The sequence below is a fragment of the Gadus macrocephalus genome, chromosome 7 (genome assembly GCF_031168955.1).
Source record: "Gadus macrocephalus chromosome 7, ASM3116895v1".
Classification (NCBI taxonomy): domain Eukaryota; kingdom Metazoa; phylum Chordata; class Actinopteri; order Gadiformes; family Gadidae; genus Gadus; species Gadus macrocephalus.
Window position 1 is genome coordinate 14,307,018 of NC_082388.1, and position 19,253 is coordinate 14,326,270.

Genomic DNA, 19,253 nt, shown 5'->3' on the forward strand with positions numbered 1-19,253 from the left:
CAGGAAATGGTATTCAGTAGTGTAAGAGATGGCATGAGCAATATTATTAAAATACCCATCCACAATCTTCTTGTACTTATAATATTATAACACATCACAGAACTCACTTTGTGGTATATGGGTGATCAAAATAAATAAATGCTATAACAATAATGCAAAATGTAGGTCTCCTATTAGTATGCCAGTCCTTGCATATAGCAGCTCCAAGATGTGCATGGTATTCCCTTAATTAAGGGCAGAAATAAATTAAAACACTACTAGTACTGGGCATGCCCTAATCCGCCTGATATTAAACATGAAAAAATGATGCATTGGCTGAATCACTTTGTATCTGCAGTATTGTAGAGACTATTCTGTTATATGTTAATTTGTTGTAGAGTTGGTTAGATCTTGTTGAAAAGATAGAATTATTAATATAAACTTTTCTTTTGCATACAATTAAGTACAATCTAGTACAATTGAGGGGGTGTACAAAGCCTTCTTCCTTCTTCCTAGTGCCCTCATCTGTGTTACTAATAACTGCCTAGACCCCACCTTCAAAGTGACCAACCTTTGGCCAACAAAGCCCATAGAATCGTACGTATTATTCAGTTATTTTTTTCTATTTACCAGCAACATTCAGCCCTTTTCCCTGAGTAAAAATATAAAATAGGAAGTCAATATTTGTCAAAAATGCAGAGAAAAGATTATTCATTGTTATTCTTGATTGATGGGCAATGATATAATCATTTACGAATGGAAGAACCTCTATGTACTGTTCTATTGTGGCAATAATAAAATAATAAAATGAAATAACAGATTCATAAAAATATTGGGCACAGTAGCGGTCAGGAATACAGACATTAACTAATACAGATAGTTCAATTTACACCACATTAAGCTCACATGTCTCATTTGGCTTACAAAACATCGACTTGAATGGAACTTAATCAATCCAAAATTAAAAAATCATGGTCATTAATATTTCAGCCTAAATCTTCAAATATGGTGGTGGGGATAAAGTGGGGGGATAATTTAAACCCTAAGATAAATGTATAAAACCATGGGGGTGGATATTTGAGATGAAACAGTAAATGAAGTGAATTTGTAATTTCATTAAATTGACAGCAGATGGTGCCCTGTGGTATGAATCTTGTTCAAATCGTAAAAAGGTAAACACACTGTCGTCATGGTGATCTGACTCTTACGAGGTGGAGAGGCATTTGACCTTCTAGTTTGCCTTTTTTACTCTATTCAGGCTTGTTTGTGTGTCTGTCTATCTGTCTGTCTGTCTGTCTGTCTGTCTGTCTGTCTGTCTGTCTGTCTGTCTGTCTGTCTGTCTGTCTGTCTGTCTGTCTGTCTGTCTGTCTGTCTGTGTGTGTGTGTGTGTGTGTGTGTGTGTGTGTGTGTCTCTCTCTCTCTCTCTCTCTCTCTCTCTCTCTCTCTCTGTCTCTCTCTCTCTCTCTCTCTCTCTCTCTCTCCCTCTCTCTCTCTCTCTCTCTCTCTCTCTCTCTCTCTCTCTCTCTCCCTCTCTCTCTCTCTCTCTCTCTCTCTCTCTCTCTCTCTCTCTCTCTCTCTCTCTCTCTCTCTCTCTCTCTCTCTCTCTCTCTCTCTCTCTCTCTCTCTCCCCCCCTCTCTTTCTTTCCGTGCGACCACCCAGTGTTTACTCAAGGTTATTGGATGGGTGGAGGGAGGGTTTGGAGGGGTCTCATGAATCGACAATGTGCCTCTGATGTAATGGTATGTAAGCCTGGTAAACAAAAACTATGTGTGAATCAAGACGCCGTTTTTGTTTTTCATAGCATGTGGGTGAGTACAATGTCCCCATTCCTGCCAACATCCCTGTGACCTCACCAAAGCACACAGCAGCAGTAACACTACCCAGCTACTTTTATCTCTGTCCGTGTGGACATACCAACAACAATGGCAGGCCTCTGATACCGGTAGTTACATGGAAGTTTGGCTATTTTTTCCTCAATTGCTTGCGACCAATCTCAAATATGTGCTCTCTCCATCTGTCCATTACGGATTAACATGGGGCTCTCATGTGATACCTCTCTGGCCCTGCAGGAGAATGTCATAGGCCTCTGCGACAGCCCGTTGAGACAGACAAGGTCAAAATAGATTCCGTTAATTGGAGGGTGGGTGAAAAGGGACTGATTCGAAGCTAACTCAAACCCTAAATGAGCACTCACTAAAGCCCTAATGAAGCGCTGAGCCACAGGGGGACGCCACTTGCTCTGCCCTGCTGCTAGCAGATTTGAGTGCCTGACATGGCCCAGGGCATTGTTCTTCAAGGTCTTGATGAAAGTTATTATATCATACCAAATATAATACTCAATGATAAAAAATACTGCTTATATTTGTCCGATGATAGGGAATGCTTATTTTATTCACGAACATGTGAATCCTTTATCGAATCCATTGTTTTATATTGCAGTTAAGAGCGAAGATAAGGCTTTCTTATTCAACATATATGTCGACCTAGATGGTAGATATCAACAGTCCAGAATCTATACCTTTGATCAAACATATATGGGCGATATCAGTATCAGTATTCAGCATTCAAATAATAATAAAATGTGAATATTTTGACGTGATGTGATCAAAAGGAGGAAATGTGAAGTAGCACACACACACACAAACACATTTTCTTTACTCTGTGGCATTAGCAGAAATTTCATGTTCATTTGTATGTTCAATAACCACTAAAAATGGAGACTTTGATGACTATTGTCAGTGCATCCGGTATAATGAAATGTCTATTCAAGCGTCTTTGAGTACTTAGAAAAGCGCTATAAAAAATTTATCAATTATTATTATTATTATTCAGAAAAATACATGTATCTGGACTTAAAGCTCTGTGGATACCTGTCTGTATTTATTATCATGAATCCTTGATACCACCAGTCCATTAATTAGGCATATATTTCTTTATCTCATTCACATTTTGTTTGATCATGAGGCTCATGATTAGTGGCTCTAAATAAACATCGTTCGTTGAAATCGAAATGGAATTCTCTGCTGTGATTGTTGTCATTTTCACATTCATGAACGAGCCAATTAGACGTCACAGAGCCACCCAGGGAACCAATCACAGCCCAGCAGCCCTCCTAGCCGGTGTTATTTTGCGTCTGCGGATGGCATGCGGGCGGGTCAATCGGATGACGTCTGTTCTTTTGGTGTAGTCCGCGGCCCCTCCAGCAAGTTTTTATCACCCCCTAATCCTATCTGCCCACTCGGTGTTCTGGGAAATAGAAGAGCACCAGTTTGGATCCCGGTCGATCGCGTTTAGTGCGTTTCGGATACCGAGACCCCGTGTTGTTGAACCGCTGTCTTTAGGAGAAAGCGGGCCGCTGATCAGACCGAAGACTGAACACCACAGAAATGGACGAAAAGGCGTTCACGAAAGAGATCGATGTCTGGATCGAGCAGCTCAACGACTGCAAGCAGTTGTCGGAGAACCAAGTGAAAACACTTTGCGAGAAGGTGAGGAAATATGAACGATGTTACATGAAAGTTTCAATGCATTATTTTCTTCTCGCCGCGCCACCTTCCAGATCTTCTTAAAATGGCGTCCAGAGTGTACATGTCTCTGGACTGTCCATAGTTTACATGTCTCTGGACTGTCCATAGTTAACATGTCTCGGGACTGTCCATAGTTTACATGTCTCCGGACTGTCCATAGTGTCCATGAGTCTGGACTGTCCATAGTGCACATGTATCTGGACTGTCCGTAGTGTCCATGTCTCTTGACTGTCCCTAGTGTACATGTCTCTGGAGTGTCCATAGTGTACATGTCTCTCGACTGTCCATAGTGTCCATGTCCCTGGACTGTCCATAATGTACTGTCTCTCTGGACTGTCCATAGTGTACATGGCTCTGGACTTTCCATAGTGTACATGTCTCTGGACCGTCCATAGTGTCCATGTTCTGGACTGTCAATAGGCTATATGTCTCTGGACTGTCAATAGGGTACATGTCTCTGGACTGTCCATAGGGTATATATCTCTGGACTGTCCATAGCTTACATGTCTCTGGACTGTCCCTAGTGTCCATGTCGTTTGACTGTCTGTAGTCTCCATGTCTCTGGACTGTCCATAGTGTTGTTCATATCCTTGGCTGCCATCCATGCTATGAAACACACTCTTAGCGTTTATCTCCTCTTTTGTGTCATCGGGGATTCATAATGTCCTATATTTGACTGCTATGATCTCGGATCTAATACACATGCAGGGCTGATGATGCATGGCAGGTAAATGAGGAAGTCAAGGCACACAACAATTTACTGCCCTGCTCATAAACACTGGTATGTTGAGAGCAGCCTCTCCAGTCACAGCTCCAAATATCTGATGCTGAGTTGTATTGTTTAATGCAGAATAATATCGTATAACGTTTGTAACACTACGTTCGGTACTAGATAGTTCCAGAAGCATCATAGGCCTTGTTCAACAGGTCAAAGGTAATGCAAATGAAGTGGCTAGGCTCGCCGTTATCAACATCATCCTCATCATCTTCGTCTACTTCATCATATTCGATATAGATGTAGGCCTACTTGATGTTGACACATTTTCTTTTTAGTAGATAATTCTGTAAAAATATTACTGAATACTGTATTGCATAACCCAGCTTCCATCTCTAGCATGAATAGTATCCAGTATGTCTGATTCTCAGAAAATCGAAAGAAATCATGCCCCAAAAAACGAATTTTGTTCATTGAATTTAAATACGATTTAATTTAGATCTAACTGTTTTTAGATTATGTCCATTCGTCCTGTGTTCGTTGAGTTGGCTGTTACTTGAAAGAGTTACAAGTCATTTAAAGTGCAGTGTTCAGGGAATGTTTACTTTTTCTGGTCTGATCCGGCCTGACCCCAATCTTTCCCTTAGATCCCTCTCCATCTCCCTGTTTCGCACTGTGTTAACCTGTTCAACTTTAAATCTGAATGGGTTTCTAAAAAACATGATACTTAATGATATTGCATTGCATGTTGGAGTTGGCTTTAAATCGTCTTGCAGTAAATGTGAAAAAAACATATAGTGAGTTTAAAACTTTAAATCCTCATCGACGGCAAACATGATACTGCAGCCTATCTAAATCCACTAGTATTTACCCCTGTGCCCACCTAGTTATCCATCTAATCCCTTCTGAATGTATGTGAGAATGTTGAAGCTGTTTGAGGCTGCATAAAGGATAATATGAATATTCTAAAGAACTCTGCAATATGAAGTTGGCAAGCGAGGCATCATTTTTAACAAGTCACACCCCCTCGAGACTGATTCCGACAGACCCAATGGTCATCTGATGTGTAAGTGTGTTTTTTAGAGAAGGCTAGTTTAGCAGGTAGCAGGGGACTCAGCCAGTGCTGTCTGAATAGAGCCAGGGGGAGACGTGTCTGTTTTTAGATCTACGGGGGTGTGATGGAAGAATTCGATATGCTGTGTAAAAATCCAGTCGGTGCATTCAACGCGTCCTCGTGATGTGATGCTGTCCCTCCACCTAAGGGAAGTTTAGCCACATTTTTACTAATTGCTTGACTTAATAAGATGCAGGATTTCTACATGGTGCTTGAAAGCGATCGCTATACCAAGAGTTCACGTCTCGGCTCCTTTTTGAGTATTGCTTGTGATTTAAGTTGCCAGGATTGAACTTGGGTCTTAGATCTTTTTATGTTCTCTTTTTAACAAACAAACATGCATCTACTTTATAAAACGTGTAAAAAATGAAATATTTGTTGATTTATTATGTATGGTTAGTAAGTCTTAGTCCAAGGCCTTTAGCTTTATCTATGATGTCATGGCCATGAGGGTGGGTGTGTTATGAGGGTGGGTGTGTTATGTTGTTGTCATCGTCTACTGTTACAACGCGATGCAGTCATACATTTGTTTGTTTTAGTTATTTTAATCAATTGTATTATATTTTGAAAATCAAAAACCAGTATGCTACTTTCTTGTTAACAATTTTACACTAACCAGCCACCACTGTCCACAGAAAAGTTGGGTAATTTAGACTAATTTCCATGGGTCTTATGATATAATATTGTATCACACTATATATTCACACGCTATTTTCAAAGGTTATCCACAAATAGCAGATTCCCACTTTAAGAACCATTTGGCTGTAACACAATTTTTGATAACCTGAAACAATCAAAACACAAACGTTATGCATAAGTAAGCGGGTGTCTGTTAAGACGTCACTGGTTAAACAAAAGTGAAAGTGTGAAATGCAGGAGTCATCATTTGAAGCACCTTTGACCATGTAAAGTGAATTGAATGGGGATAGACCTACCTCACTTTACTGGGCAGAGTGAATAAGTATTTTTTCCCGCTACTGCTAGTCAGTGGTGGTCCCACATCTTATGTCATACATCAAGTCATCCTTTTCTTTATTCTGCTGCTGCTGGTCCTGTACAGCCCAACTGAAATTTGACTCTTAGGTTGCGAGCAATGATTGGTTGATTATTGTTCTTGGTGGGAAACTGAGACTTTCATTGGATTATCACAATCTCCCATGAACGGTCTCTCTAGGTTATCCCGGAAGTCATTCCCTGTGGTGATTTTAAATTGTAAAACGATGTTTCCAGGATGACTCGCTGTATCATTGTAAATGACCTCATATGTGAGTTGCTGATTAACTCAAAATCAAGGAAACTGCAATGTCATCTGTCATAAAGAATAGTTTAGGTTAGTCACTTGTCATATACCAGCAACATACTGCAATATGCATGAGCAATGCTGTCATGGGTGTGGATTTGTGTTAGTGTTTTAACATTAACCCAGCCCATGAGTCAGGAGTCGGGGTTCGGTTTGAGCCATAGACTGACAATGTCAGGTTCTGTGGCTCCTTCCAGTGAAGGGAAATAAATGGCAATCCTTGAATTTTGTTTTGCCACAGTTATATTCATGTTTCAGGTATATGGACCACAGTCTGGCACTGGGTAATTCAATTCTGTGCCAAAGGATATTTATTGATAGGCTATTGTACTACATACCAATCAGTGAGGCCAATGATTGGTCAGCGCCACTTATCTCGATATTATCCTGAATCCAGAAAGTTTGTTTAGTATGTTATATTTTTTAAATTTCCATCAAAAAGGCCGGAGAAAAAAAACTGCTGAGCAATTTCATGATGGCCCAAATCTCTGATATTCTCTTCAGTTTAGTGACCTAGTGACATCAGAGATAAAAGTCATGGGCAGTCGGTCTGCCTGCCTCTGTACTTAAAAGGCCTATTGCCGCATGGGGGCATCGGCATGTGTATTGTGTTGTTTTTGTGTTTTAAATAGGTCAGCAGCCCTGAGTGGTGTTTTTAGTTCTCTCGTTGGAATGCATTCTGGACACAGACTATTCTCTGTCTCTCTCTCTCTGTCTCTGTCTCTGTCTCTCTCTCTGAGTCTGTCTATTTCACTGAGTCGCTCTGTCCGTCTGTCTATGTCTCTCTGTTTGTACTGACTGTCCCATCCTAGCCTTCACTCTTCATCATTGTCACTTGTTTCTTCAAGTTAAAATGGTATGCAAATATTGTAGATGGGAATTTTATTAAAATGTAATTACGCATTTACGATACTGTCATCTGTGTGTATGTTTGTGTTTTTTTAATTTATTTTACCTGGTGGAAGGAAGTTCCCCCTTATCAAGGGGTTAACTAACTTACCCTGTGAGTTATGCCTTACCAGTTGTTACTTCAATCGACTATTGTGGCTGGCCTTATAACGAATACGATGTAACCACCCAGCTGGTCTGGCGGGGAATGACTGATAATATTGTTGCTACAATTAAGGGTAATTTAAGATCGACACTTGGTCAAACATCATCGACCACACGTCCATATAGAAATGGAAACTATCAGCTTCAGTAAATATATGCTCCGTCCTCACTAAATTAAACGTTGAGATAAGGTTTAACATTAATGAATAAAATAAGCTTCATACTGCCTCTCGTACAGTCCCTTAAGTTTGGAAAGCATAAATGGTTTTGTCAGAAAATTCACCTTTTGTTCAATGATGTTTACTCACCAGATGTTTTGACATAGTTACAATTATCTGTATGTATACCTAGTTCAGTATATTGAATTTACATAGTACTTTCTAAACAAATCGACTGCTTATAATATCTTTCCTTTGTCTTAATCGTGATTACAACCAAATTTGGTGATAAATAAAACGCTGGCGTATAGATATCAGGCGATGGATTCTTCTCCCTTATCCCCGAACTCCAGCCACGCTCCGCCCTCAACATGCCTCTTCCTCTGGTCTGCAGGCTAAGGAGATCCTGACCAAGGAGTCCAACGTCCAGGAGGTGCGATGTCCCGTGACGGTGTGCGGAGACGTCCACGGCCAGTTCCACGACCTGATGGAGCTCTTCAAGATCGGGGGCAAATCCCCCGACACAAACTACCTGTTCATGGGGGACTACGTAGACCGTGGATACTACTCTGTAGAGACCGTCTCTTTACTGGTTGCACTTAAAGTGAGTAGCGGGGGTTGTGTGTGTCATTGACGTCATGCAAAAACATTGTCATCCCATCTTTGGCCTGTTTCTGTAATAACCAGTCATTTTGTAAGTGCTCCTATTCATCCTGAATAGCCATTTCAAAATCATTCCCTTTGTGACATCATAATGTGGGATTGCCGACCAGCTCAAAGGAACGGACGGACGGACGGACAGCATCAGCTGGTCGAGATGAGCTATGTGTCGTACATCGGAGTGGAAACTTGTTATGTCACAAACATAATGTATTGGTTCTAATGGCCCATTGTGAGGACACCTGGTGGTAACGTAGTGTCCCTTTTACTCTGTAAGGAAACACTCTGGCCTCCACCGACTACATATTGTCTTCATGGTCGGCTCAATGTAGACCAAATACACACAATTCACACAAACCAAAGTCATGTGTAACAGACACTCCCACTTCCAGTGATACAGAAAATACTACCTCATAAAGTTTATTTAATACAGGCCGCTTGCTACAAGCAGCATAAATCCCATACATACAATTGCACCGTATACCTTATATATTGTATCTTTAAAATAATGTCTCAGTCGAGTTACATTAAGCCCTCCTTGTAGTTACTAAAGGGAGTGTGCTTCCCTGTGTAAAGGAGTACAAAGCAACAGCCAGTCACACCCTGTCCCACAGCAGTAGTTGCATGCTTGGCTGCTATGGCAGAACTTGCCAGCGCCTTACGTGGAAAAAAAGGCCAAAGTGAAAGTGGATAGGAAAGTAAACGACGTAAAGAAAAAACTGGTTTATTATTGGATGTGAATGTGAGAGATGCAGAGAACTGAAGAGCTGTTGTGAGCTGGGGTTTGACTAGACTTGAGCATGTTGTCTTTGGCAGCTGGTTTTAATCATTGTGGCCCCCTGAGCAAATAGCAGGGCTAATAAGGATTTTAGGGAAGAGGTCGCAGTTCTATTCAGTGTCATTCATCTACATTTTGACTTATAAACACTTTATGATCATCTCAGGTGCGCTACCAAGAGCGCATCACCATCCTCCGGGGGAACCATGAGAGCAGACAGATCACGCAGGTGTACGGCTTCTACGACGAGTGCCTTCGCAAATACGGCAACGCCAACGTGTGGAAGTCCTTCACCGACCTGTTTGACTACCTCCCGCTCACCGCCCTGGTGGACTCTCAGGTAAACGGAGGGAGAGCTGCACCCACGTTCACCCTCGCCCAGTCAGGATGGGCCTGCACTTACGATTGACAATTGTGTGTATTTGTATTTATTCATTTAGCTGTAGGGCATTCAGCAGACGCTATTGTCAAAAGCGACTTACAACCATTCATACCAACATTCACACACCGACGGCGGAATCAACCATGCAAGGCGACAGCCAGCTCGTCGGGAGCAGTTAGGGTGAGGTGTCCTGCTCATGGACACCTAGAATCTCAGCCAGGAGGAGCCGGAATTGAACTAGCAGCCTTCCGGTTGCAAGTCAACCCGCTCCTGAGCTTAGCCGACCCTCACAGGTCACTGTTTTTATTTCTTTGAATGGAAGAGTGAATAAGTGTCAAATTGGATAATACCATTGCATTGTAATTCTGTTCATCGATTTGGTGTAACTTACAATGTATGGTTAGACTTCGGTGTTCCCAAGTTCCGGCTGTCAACTGTCTTGTCTCACACATTTTGCTAGTTATTTAGTTACTATGATTGTTTTCTATTTTTCTATTTCTATTTTTATAGGCATGGATGAATAGAGAGGAATTCAGAAAGGCAGGCTCAAGGTTCTTTCGCCCATAGTTATAGTGTTTACCCCTAATTCTATAGTGCCAATTACTGGGATAACCTTTCAGGCACTGCTAGGGATTTTCCCCACACATGCAGCTTTGTTCTGGCACATTTCCCATCTTGCGCCCTTTCACACATGTTATAGCAATACTGTAAATGATGGGGCCAAGGGACCATCCAGCAGGTGGCGGTAATGCAACCATTATTGAAGCCATCCACCCCTTCAAATACAGAGTCTTGTGATTGGTTCGCCCGCTCCATGAGAAGGCGTACCGCACCGGATGGACATAACAATTTGTGTGCCTCTCCAAGCATTGGTACTGCCTTAAGTCACAACACAGCTGTACTGGCAGTGATCAGGAAATTATATTAGGTCTTCAGCAGGGATACGTTCCATTAAAATGCAGGGAGGGACTGCACGTGTGAGAGGGCTTTAGGGGAAATCCCTGCAAGACATTGATGATCAAGATGGACAACCATATAGTCCGTGCAGATTCATGTTTATTAATGAATTTCCATGCTAATGACTAATATTAGAGTTTTTACGTCCTCCTCCTCCCAGATCTTCTGTCTCCACGGGGGCCTGTCGCCATCCATCGACACACTGGATCACATCCGAGCCCTGGATCGCTTACAGGAGGTTCCCCACGAGGTGAGATCAATGGTCCTTCAGCCAAACCATCCCTCACCAAATTAAACCCTTCAGTAAAGGTGATGGGGACTGTTGGATATAACATACCAATCTCAAGTGAAACTTTGAGAAAAGTAATCATTTAGTGTGGAAACTTTCATCACAAAAATATACACTACTCCTACTGTATAGCCAAGTAATTGTAGAGATTTATTGTGGCCAGTTACTATTTCTAATTCGGTAGAATTTCCCATTTCCAAATTGAGGTGAGAGATTTATAAGATGGACGATTTGTTCCCTATTCTAATAACCCGTGCTCTCTTGCCCCACCCCAGGGTCCCATGTGTGACCTTCTGTGGTCGGACCCCGACGACCGCGGTGGCTGGGGCATCTCTCCCCGGGGCGCCGGCTACACCTTCGGACAGGACATCTCGGAGACCTTCAACCACGCCAATCGCCTCACGCTGGTGTCCCGCGCCCACCAACTGGTCATGGAGGTGGGTTCCAGCCCCCCCCCCTCCGTCTCCTCTCCTCGTGTTCACCTACCAGGGACCGTGTCTAATGGATTGTAAAATAGATTTATGTTGAAATACTAACATTTCTCAATTGTATCAATATTACTGGGATATATGGGATGATGCTATTTTTAAATTGAAGATGGAAAATATTTTGACTGCGAGTGAGGAACTGTAACCCACACTCGCACACACTCTATTAAAAGTGTTCTATAAACCATCTACGAATAATGAGTCATTCTCACTTCCTAGTTGAACAAATATTTAAGATGATATTACGTGGAATATCATATTATCCCTGAAATATCCAGTCATTGATGTGTCTGCTTCACAACAGGGCTACAACTGGTGCCATGAGAGGAACGTAGTGACGATATTCAGTGCTCCCAACTACTGCTATCGATGTGGCAACCAGGCGGCTATTATGGAGCTGGACGACACCCTCAAGTATTCCTTGTAAGTTTAATCAAAATAAGGCTGGAGGGAGAGAGGAAAGCAATGTCATCTTCACCAAATGCCTTTCTTTAATATTTCTGGCAAATATTGTATCATGTTTTATACTTTAACCCAAATGTTTTAGGTCATAACATTTGGTCATGATTGTGTAGTTGTTCTGGTTTGATGCCATGATGCCCTGTCCCAACTTACCTAATTACCTCTCACAAAGCATCTCATCTGCATAAATTCAGAGCTAGTTTAATTATATTAACTGATGTTTCTCTTTTGTTTCCCCCCCCCCCCTCTGCAGCCTGCAGTTTGACCCTGCACCTCGCCGGGGGGAGCCCCACGTCACCCGGCGCACCCCAGACTACTTCCTGTAGACTCTGACCTTTGACCCCTGTATAGTCCACTCTAGTATTGCCATGATGAAATATATAAATATATATAAAAAAAACACTATTTCAACTGCTACCAGGAAAGACGGACAGTAAGCTAATGGTACAAAGATTTATTGTGGGGGAGGGGGGACTTTACATAGTGTTGAATACTCAAGAGTTTTCTGAGCAATCGATTAATTTGTCTTGACATGAAAGTGTCTTGTGTCGACGGATGGACCAAAAGGTGTGTGCCATAATCACTACTAAAATCATTAGTTTTAATGATTTTAGCCCCCCAGCCCTGTCGCAACAGAATGCACACGTCAGAGACGAACGCGACGCAACGTTACTTCGAACACGACTGTTTCAACCCACATGGTTATGGATTCTCAATGCGGATGCCTTTTCATTTTGGGATTTTTAAAACATGATTTATTTGCACTTTTGTAAATCGAAAAACGAATGGAACAAAGGTCAGAAGATGCTGACAAAATACCTTGTAAAGAAAAAATTATTTGAATCTTTATTTTTTCTGTATGGCTCTAAAGTTCTCACAGTTGTTCGTTGGTATGAAACATTTTGTGTTTTTTTTTCTTTTCTTTCTTTTTATTCCAGAAAAAACGTCTTGTATTCACCATGCCTGGGGTGTATTTGTATTTTGTTTTTTGCAGAAAGAGATGGAATGTACTTACATACACATCCACTGACTGACTCCATCTTAACTTAAGAGTCTGTATTAACCAATCCATTCAAATAAAAAAATAAAAGGTACTCCCAAGTGTGTTTTTGAGCCCATATTTGAAGGAGAACATGGTAGTCGCCAGATTAATTTAGCCTTTTTTTCTGCATAAATCGAGCACATTTACTAGCCTTAATTTTGGACCATTTTCATCTTGTGGGTTCATAACAAGTTTCTCTGCAGATTATTTTGAAACACAAACTAACTTGAACACGAACACACACACGCATACTAGGCTACATTCAATTTCAATGTATGGAATGGTTGCCTAAATTATAGCATCTAAAGAACACATACGTTTACTAATTCCATAAGGGATCCCAGGAACATGTTAGCGCCCTCCCATGGTTATTATTATTATTACATATACACTAACAGCCGCAATTTTTTATCTAAATATTGAACCCGTGAGATTGGACTACAATTTGGTAAGCAATAATATAGCGCGGTGTTATACTACACTCATTCGTATAAAAAAAATCGCAACTGCCTTTACCCATAGCAAAAAATTTCCGCAACTGCCTCCTGACTTGACAAAGTACAGCGCCCCCAAGCGGCTGACGGGTTTCACAGCAGACTCCCTGCTTGAGTCATAAAATCAAAGCGCCCCAAGCGGTCGATGGCATTAACAGCAGACTCACTACCGGACTGCTGCAGACGAGTCGGTTACACGGCCTACTGTTGTTGGATATCTACCTTAGGACTGGTCCAAAACCTGCGGTGAGAACATTATCGGTTATTTCTGTGGCGACATTTGAATACATCTCTATAATGAACGGATCACTCTGGCATATACGTTATATATTTTAATCTGAAGAGCACTAATGGTGTTTATATCAGGAGGCCTCGCTGACTGTGACGCTAACGTTAGCACCCAGAGTTAGCATGGGGACCAACGGCGGCAGCGTTTCAGCTCACATTTCAGGCTTTGTTATTCAGTTTTACCCGGGGATGTAGGGCTGTTTTTTAGGGTGTCTAGGGTCTGATGCAATAAGTTTATTCCGTGCGGTTCGTCTCGTAATGTTTATTTCCACAGAGCTAATGCTATCAGTCATCCCACACCGACGTCATCTGTAAAGCTTTGTTTTTCCCCATACTTTATTAACTGCTTTCATCATTCTCTAAATGTTAGCTCATTCACATTTTGTCAATTTAGTTTACACACTTGAATGTATTTTGTCATAAGTTAATTCAGTTTGTGATATTCGGGCCTTTTTGTGAATACAATGTGTAACCTGGTGGCTGGTTAGTTAGACTAGTTTAGCCGGGACCTTTCAGTAATAACCCGTAACGTTACGGCAAACGGTCCTAACGTTTAACAGTAAGTCATTCAAAAACTTATAACCATTGTGCTGTCTTTCAGATCATGCCGACAATAAAACTGCAGAGCTCCGATGGGGAGATCTTCGAGGTTGATGTGGAGATCGCCAAACAGTCTGTCACGATCAAGACCATGTTGGAAGGTGAGCGCTTGTTTTACAGAGCGCTGCTTGTTTTTGTTTCAGAGGGCTATCCATCATTATTTCCTTGCCTCTAACCCCCATCATACCGGTTTAACCTGTTTCCACTGAGTAGATTAATCATGCGCTCTCCTGTTTATGATCTTGACCAGATTTGGGAATGGACGACGAAGGTGACGATGACCCAGTGCCCCTTCCTAATGTGAACGCTGCCATCCTCAAAAAGGTAAAACGGTGAACTGTAGCTATCAATTGTTGTAGGACAGGACCCAGTTAAATAAGGCCAGCATACTTCTTGACGTTAGTTTACCACAGTTAAGTTTAAAGATGGTACATTATTCAATATCAATATTTTTGTATTGATACAGTCAAATGCAACGATATTGGTATCGAAAAACTTACTAACTAAATATATATTGTATATTTTGGATACGTTATGGAGCAGGATGTACAATTAATTGTCAAAAGCCTTCACTCTTGCACACTTCGTACGCGGTCAAGAGTTGTTGATAAGAGTATGCATCAAAAAAAACACATTCAACAAGCAAGGGACATCACACATTTCGTCACAGATGTATGATAGGCAGAGCCTGTGGTCTGAAATGTCTGGCAGGCTGTTCTATCCCTGTCGCCCGAGTCCCTCGGGTCTGTCGCTTGGTCAATATTTGTACACAATCTGTGAATTAAAAAGTACCTTTCCCTGCCCTAAACAATAATCTAACAACCTGACTTGATGCGTCACGTTTAATAATGTCCCTAATAGATATAACGTTAGAATCTCTGCTTAGTAGTTGATCCTTCTAGCTCTACAACAGTAAGAAGCTGGTATATACACTGTGAATAGCCAAGCTCCTACGTGGGTGTGACTGTCATGGACTTTATTAAAGACGGATGAATACTGACTTTCCATATAAAGTAGTGGAAACCATGGGAGTGAATAAAGCACCGCAAAACGATTACCATAGGTGAGTACCTTTGGAGATTTAGACCGTGTATTTGTTTGTGCAGTCTGATGCAAGAGCCCTACCGGACATCGGTGTGAAGAATGCATGTTGCTCTGACGAATCGGATGTCTTGAGGCTAGGGTTGGGTACCGTTCACATCTGAACGGGTAATGGTAACGGTACCTGGGATAACTATACTGAACCATACTCTCTCATTCACCAGATGCGCTCTCAGCCTCTGAGCTACTGACCCTGGTGAATTGAACTAGAATTGGTATCACGACCGGTATCCAACCCTACTTGAGGCTCCTTGTTGCTGTGACTTTCCCCTCGGCAGGTGATTCAGTGGTGCACCCATCACAAGGACGACCCCCCTCCCCCCGAGGACGACGAGAACAAGGAGAAGAGGACAGATGACATCCCCGTGTGGGACCAGGAGTTCCTCAAAGTCGACCAAGGCACCCTGTTTGAGCTCATTCTGGTGAGACATCGTCCGACACTAACAGTTCTCCTGCTGTGCGTGAGTGTGTGTCTCTTGTCAAACAGGATGGGAGGCCAAATGAGTGTAAAGGGTTTCCCTGATCTTTAATTGTTTTTAGTGTGAAAAAAATAAGGAATAATTTGCCTTCAAATGGTCTTTGTGGCGTGCCTGGGTAGCAGCCCTGTTTCAGGGTTAGCCGCACTGTCTCCCGAACATAGACCAATGTGCGGCGCAGCGCCATAGAATCAACACCGAGCACCACAAATTGATTCCGCTTATTTTTTCTTTCTTTTTGCTATTTTTAAATATAAATTTAACGGTCCGTTCATTCATCTGCTCATAGCACTCTCCCTGACATTCTCGTTCACATATTGAACATCCCGCACCCTAAGTCAGCATAGATAAAGGTGGTAACGCAGCAAACAATGCGATTAATATGAAATGCGGTTATAGTTGAGATAGGCTTCGGTGTTAGATTGGGTACCCTCAGCCTGTTCTACTGGCCGTCAACTAGTTGCCACTGAGAGCTGAATTATTAGTGGTAAAGGCCTTCTCTCTGCGGTTTTACAAACCATGTAAGACCAGAGCGAAGTGCTTAGTCATCCAGCGACATTCACATATGCATGTGGACTGACGCAAGTGTTGTTGTGGATGGTCTAGCCGGACAGCTACTAAGTTGGAACATTCTTTCTTTAACTGTCACTGGAGACATGAATGTCTTTCTATTTGATACATGTAATGGCCTCTTAAAAGATACACAAGTTGCATTATCAAAGTTTGCCCCACGCATTCAGAAGAGAAGCTTGGCGAAACGAGGGGGCTGTATGCCATCCACGGTTCTTATTTCTGACGTGATGTTTTTTTTTTTAATTCTCCAACTATGTAGCTAACTTAGTTGATCTTAGGTAGACTCGTCACACATTTGGAATTGATGGGATGTTGTCACTCATGTGCAGAGATGGCGCAATAGATTCAGCCTAAGGGGTAACACAAGTCTGAACGGTCATCTGAGAGGAGCTGGCTCCAGACTCGGTTCAATGAAATGTGTCAACACACACTTGTTGTTTGTTGTCCAACAAGGAATACTACATGATATCACACAGCAAGTATTTTATTTTATTTTTTATTATCAGAGTCTCAAAACCAGTTTTGGGCAGTTTTCAGCATGATGTTTGATGGCAGGTATAAGTGCGGCTGAAAATTGTGGCCTTCTTTGCTGCATGCATTTATACGTTTGGAAACCTGTTGGGAGGGCGGTATTGTCTTCAATACGTCTTATTGTAAGACCTCAGTTCTGTAAATCTGGCAACTGGTACAGTTTATTTTCATAGTGCTCTGGTGAGGGTTAGTAGCTCCTCCCCATACAGTTCATTGGTTCCTTTGGCTCATGGGGTTAATGTTATGTTGCTGCATTGCTGGAGGGGGGAGAATCAAATCCCATGGAGCTGCTCCACCCCAAGGGCGCCAACATATATATCGAGCCGATAAACAGCCGCTATATCTATATTTTGAATATCGGTCGATATAACTGTAACAAAGGTCCATGCCACACTCCAATAGGGGACTTATTTCGGGCTCCTCCAGACCAAGGAAACGGGGTGTTGTTAAAAATCTGGTTTATTGCAAAGGTTTGATAATTAACCTGGCATGGGGGCTACGTAATGGCTGGTTCAACCTGTGCACACTTCAATGTGTAACAGGTGGGCAGCCTTACCCAGCACTAGAAACCAATTAGACTTCGCCAGGTGAGGCTGCTTAAACCAGCCATCAGCCTGTTATGTCTGTTTATAAAACTGCTACTTTCATATGTAGCAGTTCATATGTGTGGGGTTGGGCTGAAGCCAGTATAATATAATTTCAAACTCTGGTCAGCCAATCTCGGCTCCCAAATGTATTAAGAGATATATTTTGACTTGTTTTACTGATATTTTGAAGACTATTACGGTGTTAAAGTATTGTGTGAACACGGTCAGCAGGTGGATTAACGCGCTGTCACTCACCCGTCATGTATTGCACATCTCTTCTCATTAAGGCTGCTAACTATCTGGACATCAAAGGCCTCCTAGATGTCACCTGCAAGACGGTGGCCAACATGATCAAAGGCAAAACCCCAGAGGAAATCAGGAAGACGTTCAACATCAAAAATGACTTCACAGAAGAGGAAGAAGCCCAGGTAAAACCAACCCAGATCCTCTTATCAGGCTTTGTTCTCTGGAACCATGAACGTAAAGTACTTGGATGCTAGTAGCTACAAACCGCCATTCATGCTTCAGAATAGTCCCCATTCAACGCGTGTCTCTCTCTGGTCCTCAGGTACGCAAAGAGAACCAGTGGTGTGAAGAGAAGTAGGAACCGGAGGGATCCTGGCAACACTACCACACTGAAACTAAACGGCTTCTTCAAGTTATCTGGTTGCACTGGCGTTGTTCATACTTGTTAATATTTCCACTTAGTATATTTAGTGGCCTCTGAGGCATCCCCTTCCTGCCCCCCTCTGCATTCCCTTTACCCATAGCATGGACTTTTAACTTCCTTGTGTGGTGCAAAAGGCCTTTTATTTAAAAGACGACTGCTTTTGTTTTACCCCTGTTCTGAGTTTTGCACCATGATTTGCTTTCTGTGTATTCAGATCACATCTACTGTTTGGTTCCATCTTGTCGTTTAGCTATTCAGATTTTTTTTAACAGGACATTAAAACGTTTTCCACTGATGAAATAAAATGGTGTAATTTTGGGAAAATTGAATGTTCAACTGAGTTTGTTTACACCATCCCCCTTTCTCGATTTGCGCGCGTGTGTATGTGTGTATGCATGGTTCAGGCTTGTATCAGCATGGCTGAGCATTCGAGGAAATGGTCAGAGGTCTGAGTGGGAGAAAAAGTGCATAATGTGGACTAGTCCTTGGAAATCTAAATGTGTGTTGTGCGACATTTGGTAATTCCCATTCCTATTCGTACTGCGTTGAGTAGGGAATTTCTGATCCACGGTTGTATTTAGAATTATCGACCATGTAATAAATGATTATGAAATCAACTGTCATGTGTCTTGTAGGATGGATCTGACAAATTAGGCTTGTGTATAATCCCAAACAAATGTATACCATTTGTTGTTGGGCTTGATTGTATTCCACACCTTGAAATGTATATTTTAGTCTAGTATAAATAGGCCACTAACTTAATCATTCTCAAAAATAAAAGTATTTTGTAATGAATCGATAATTTAAACTATAATGACACAAATCAACATGACGCATTTTTTAATACATCAACCAAAAAGTATTACATATGCGGCAGAGTTGTTCAATATGAGTCATCACAACAGCAGTTGCTTGGCTGCACGGTTTGGCAAAAAAAAGGTGGCAGTAATTCGGACACATTGGCTCCCTCTGGTGGAACAAAATAAGGAGCGCAGTCTTGCTGTATAAATAACAAGTTTGATGTTGCA

At 41.9% G+C, this 19,253-nt stretch overlaps 2 protein-coding genes across 2 annotated transcripts; both read left to right on the plus strand.

Annotated features, from left to right (window-relative positions):
* The first annotated feature begins 3,103 nt into the window (after window positions 1-3,103).
* On the plus strand, window positions 3,104-12,957 carry ppp2cab (protein phosphatase 2 catalytic subunit alpha b). Its single transcript, XM_060056797.1, has 7 exons — window positions 3,104-3,468; window positions 8,242-8,451; window positions 9,452-9,625; window positions 10,785-10,874; window positions 11,189-11,350; window positions 11,706-11,824; window positions 12,117-12,957. The coding sequence occupies exons 1-7, from the start codon at window positions 3,367-3,369 to the stop codon at window positions 12,187-12,189; spliced, it is 930 nt and encodes a 309-aa protein (XP_059912780.1). The 5' UTR covers window positions 3,104-3,366; the 3' UTR covers window positions 12,190-12,957.
* Window positions 12,958-13,485: 528 nt separating this feature from the next.
* skp1 (S-phase kinase-associated protein 1) lies at window positions 13,486-18,842 on the plus strand. The gene is made up of 6 exons (XM_060056798.1): window positions 13,486-13,645; window positions 14,289-14,388; window positions 14,538-14,611; window positions 15,667-15,810; window positions 17,843-17,983; window positions 18,124-18,842. Exons 2-6 carry the CDS (start codon window positions 14,292-14,294, stop codon window positions 18,157-18,159), a joined length of 492 nt encoding a protein of 163 aa, XP_059912781.1. The 5' UTR covers window positions 13,486-13,645; window positions 14,289-14,291; the 3' UTR covers window positions 18,160-18,842.
* The last annotated feature ends 411 nt before the right edge of the window (window positions 18,843-19,253 follow it).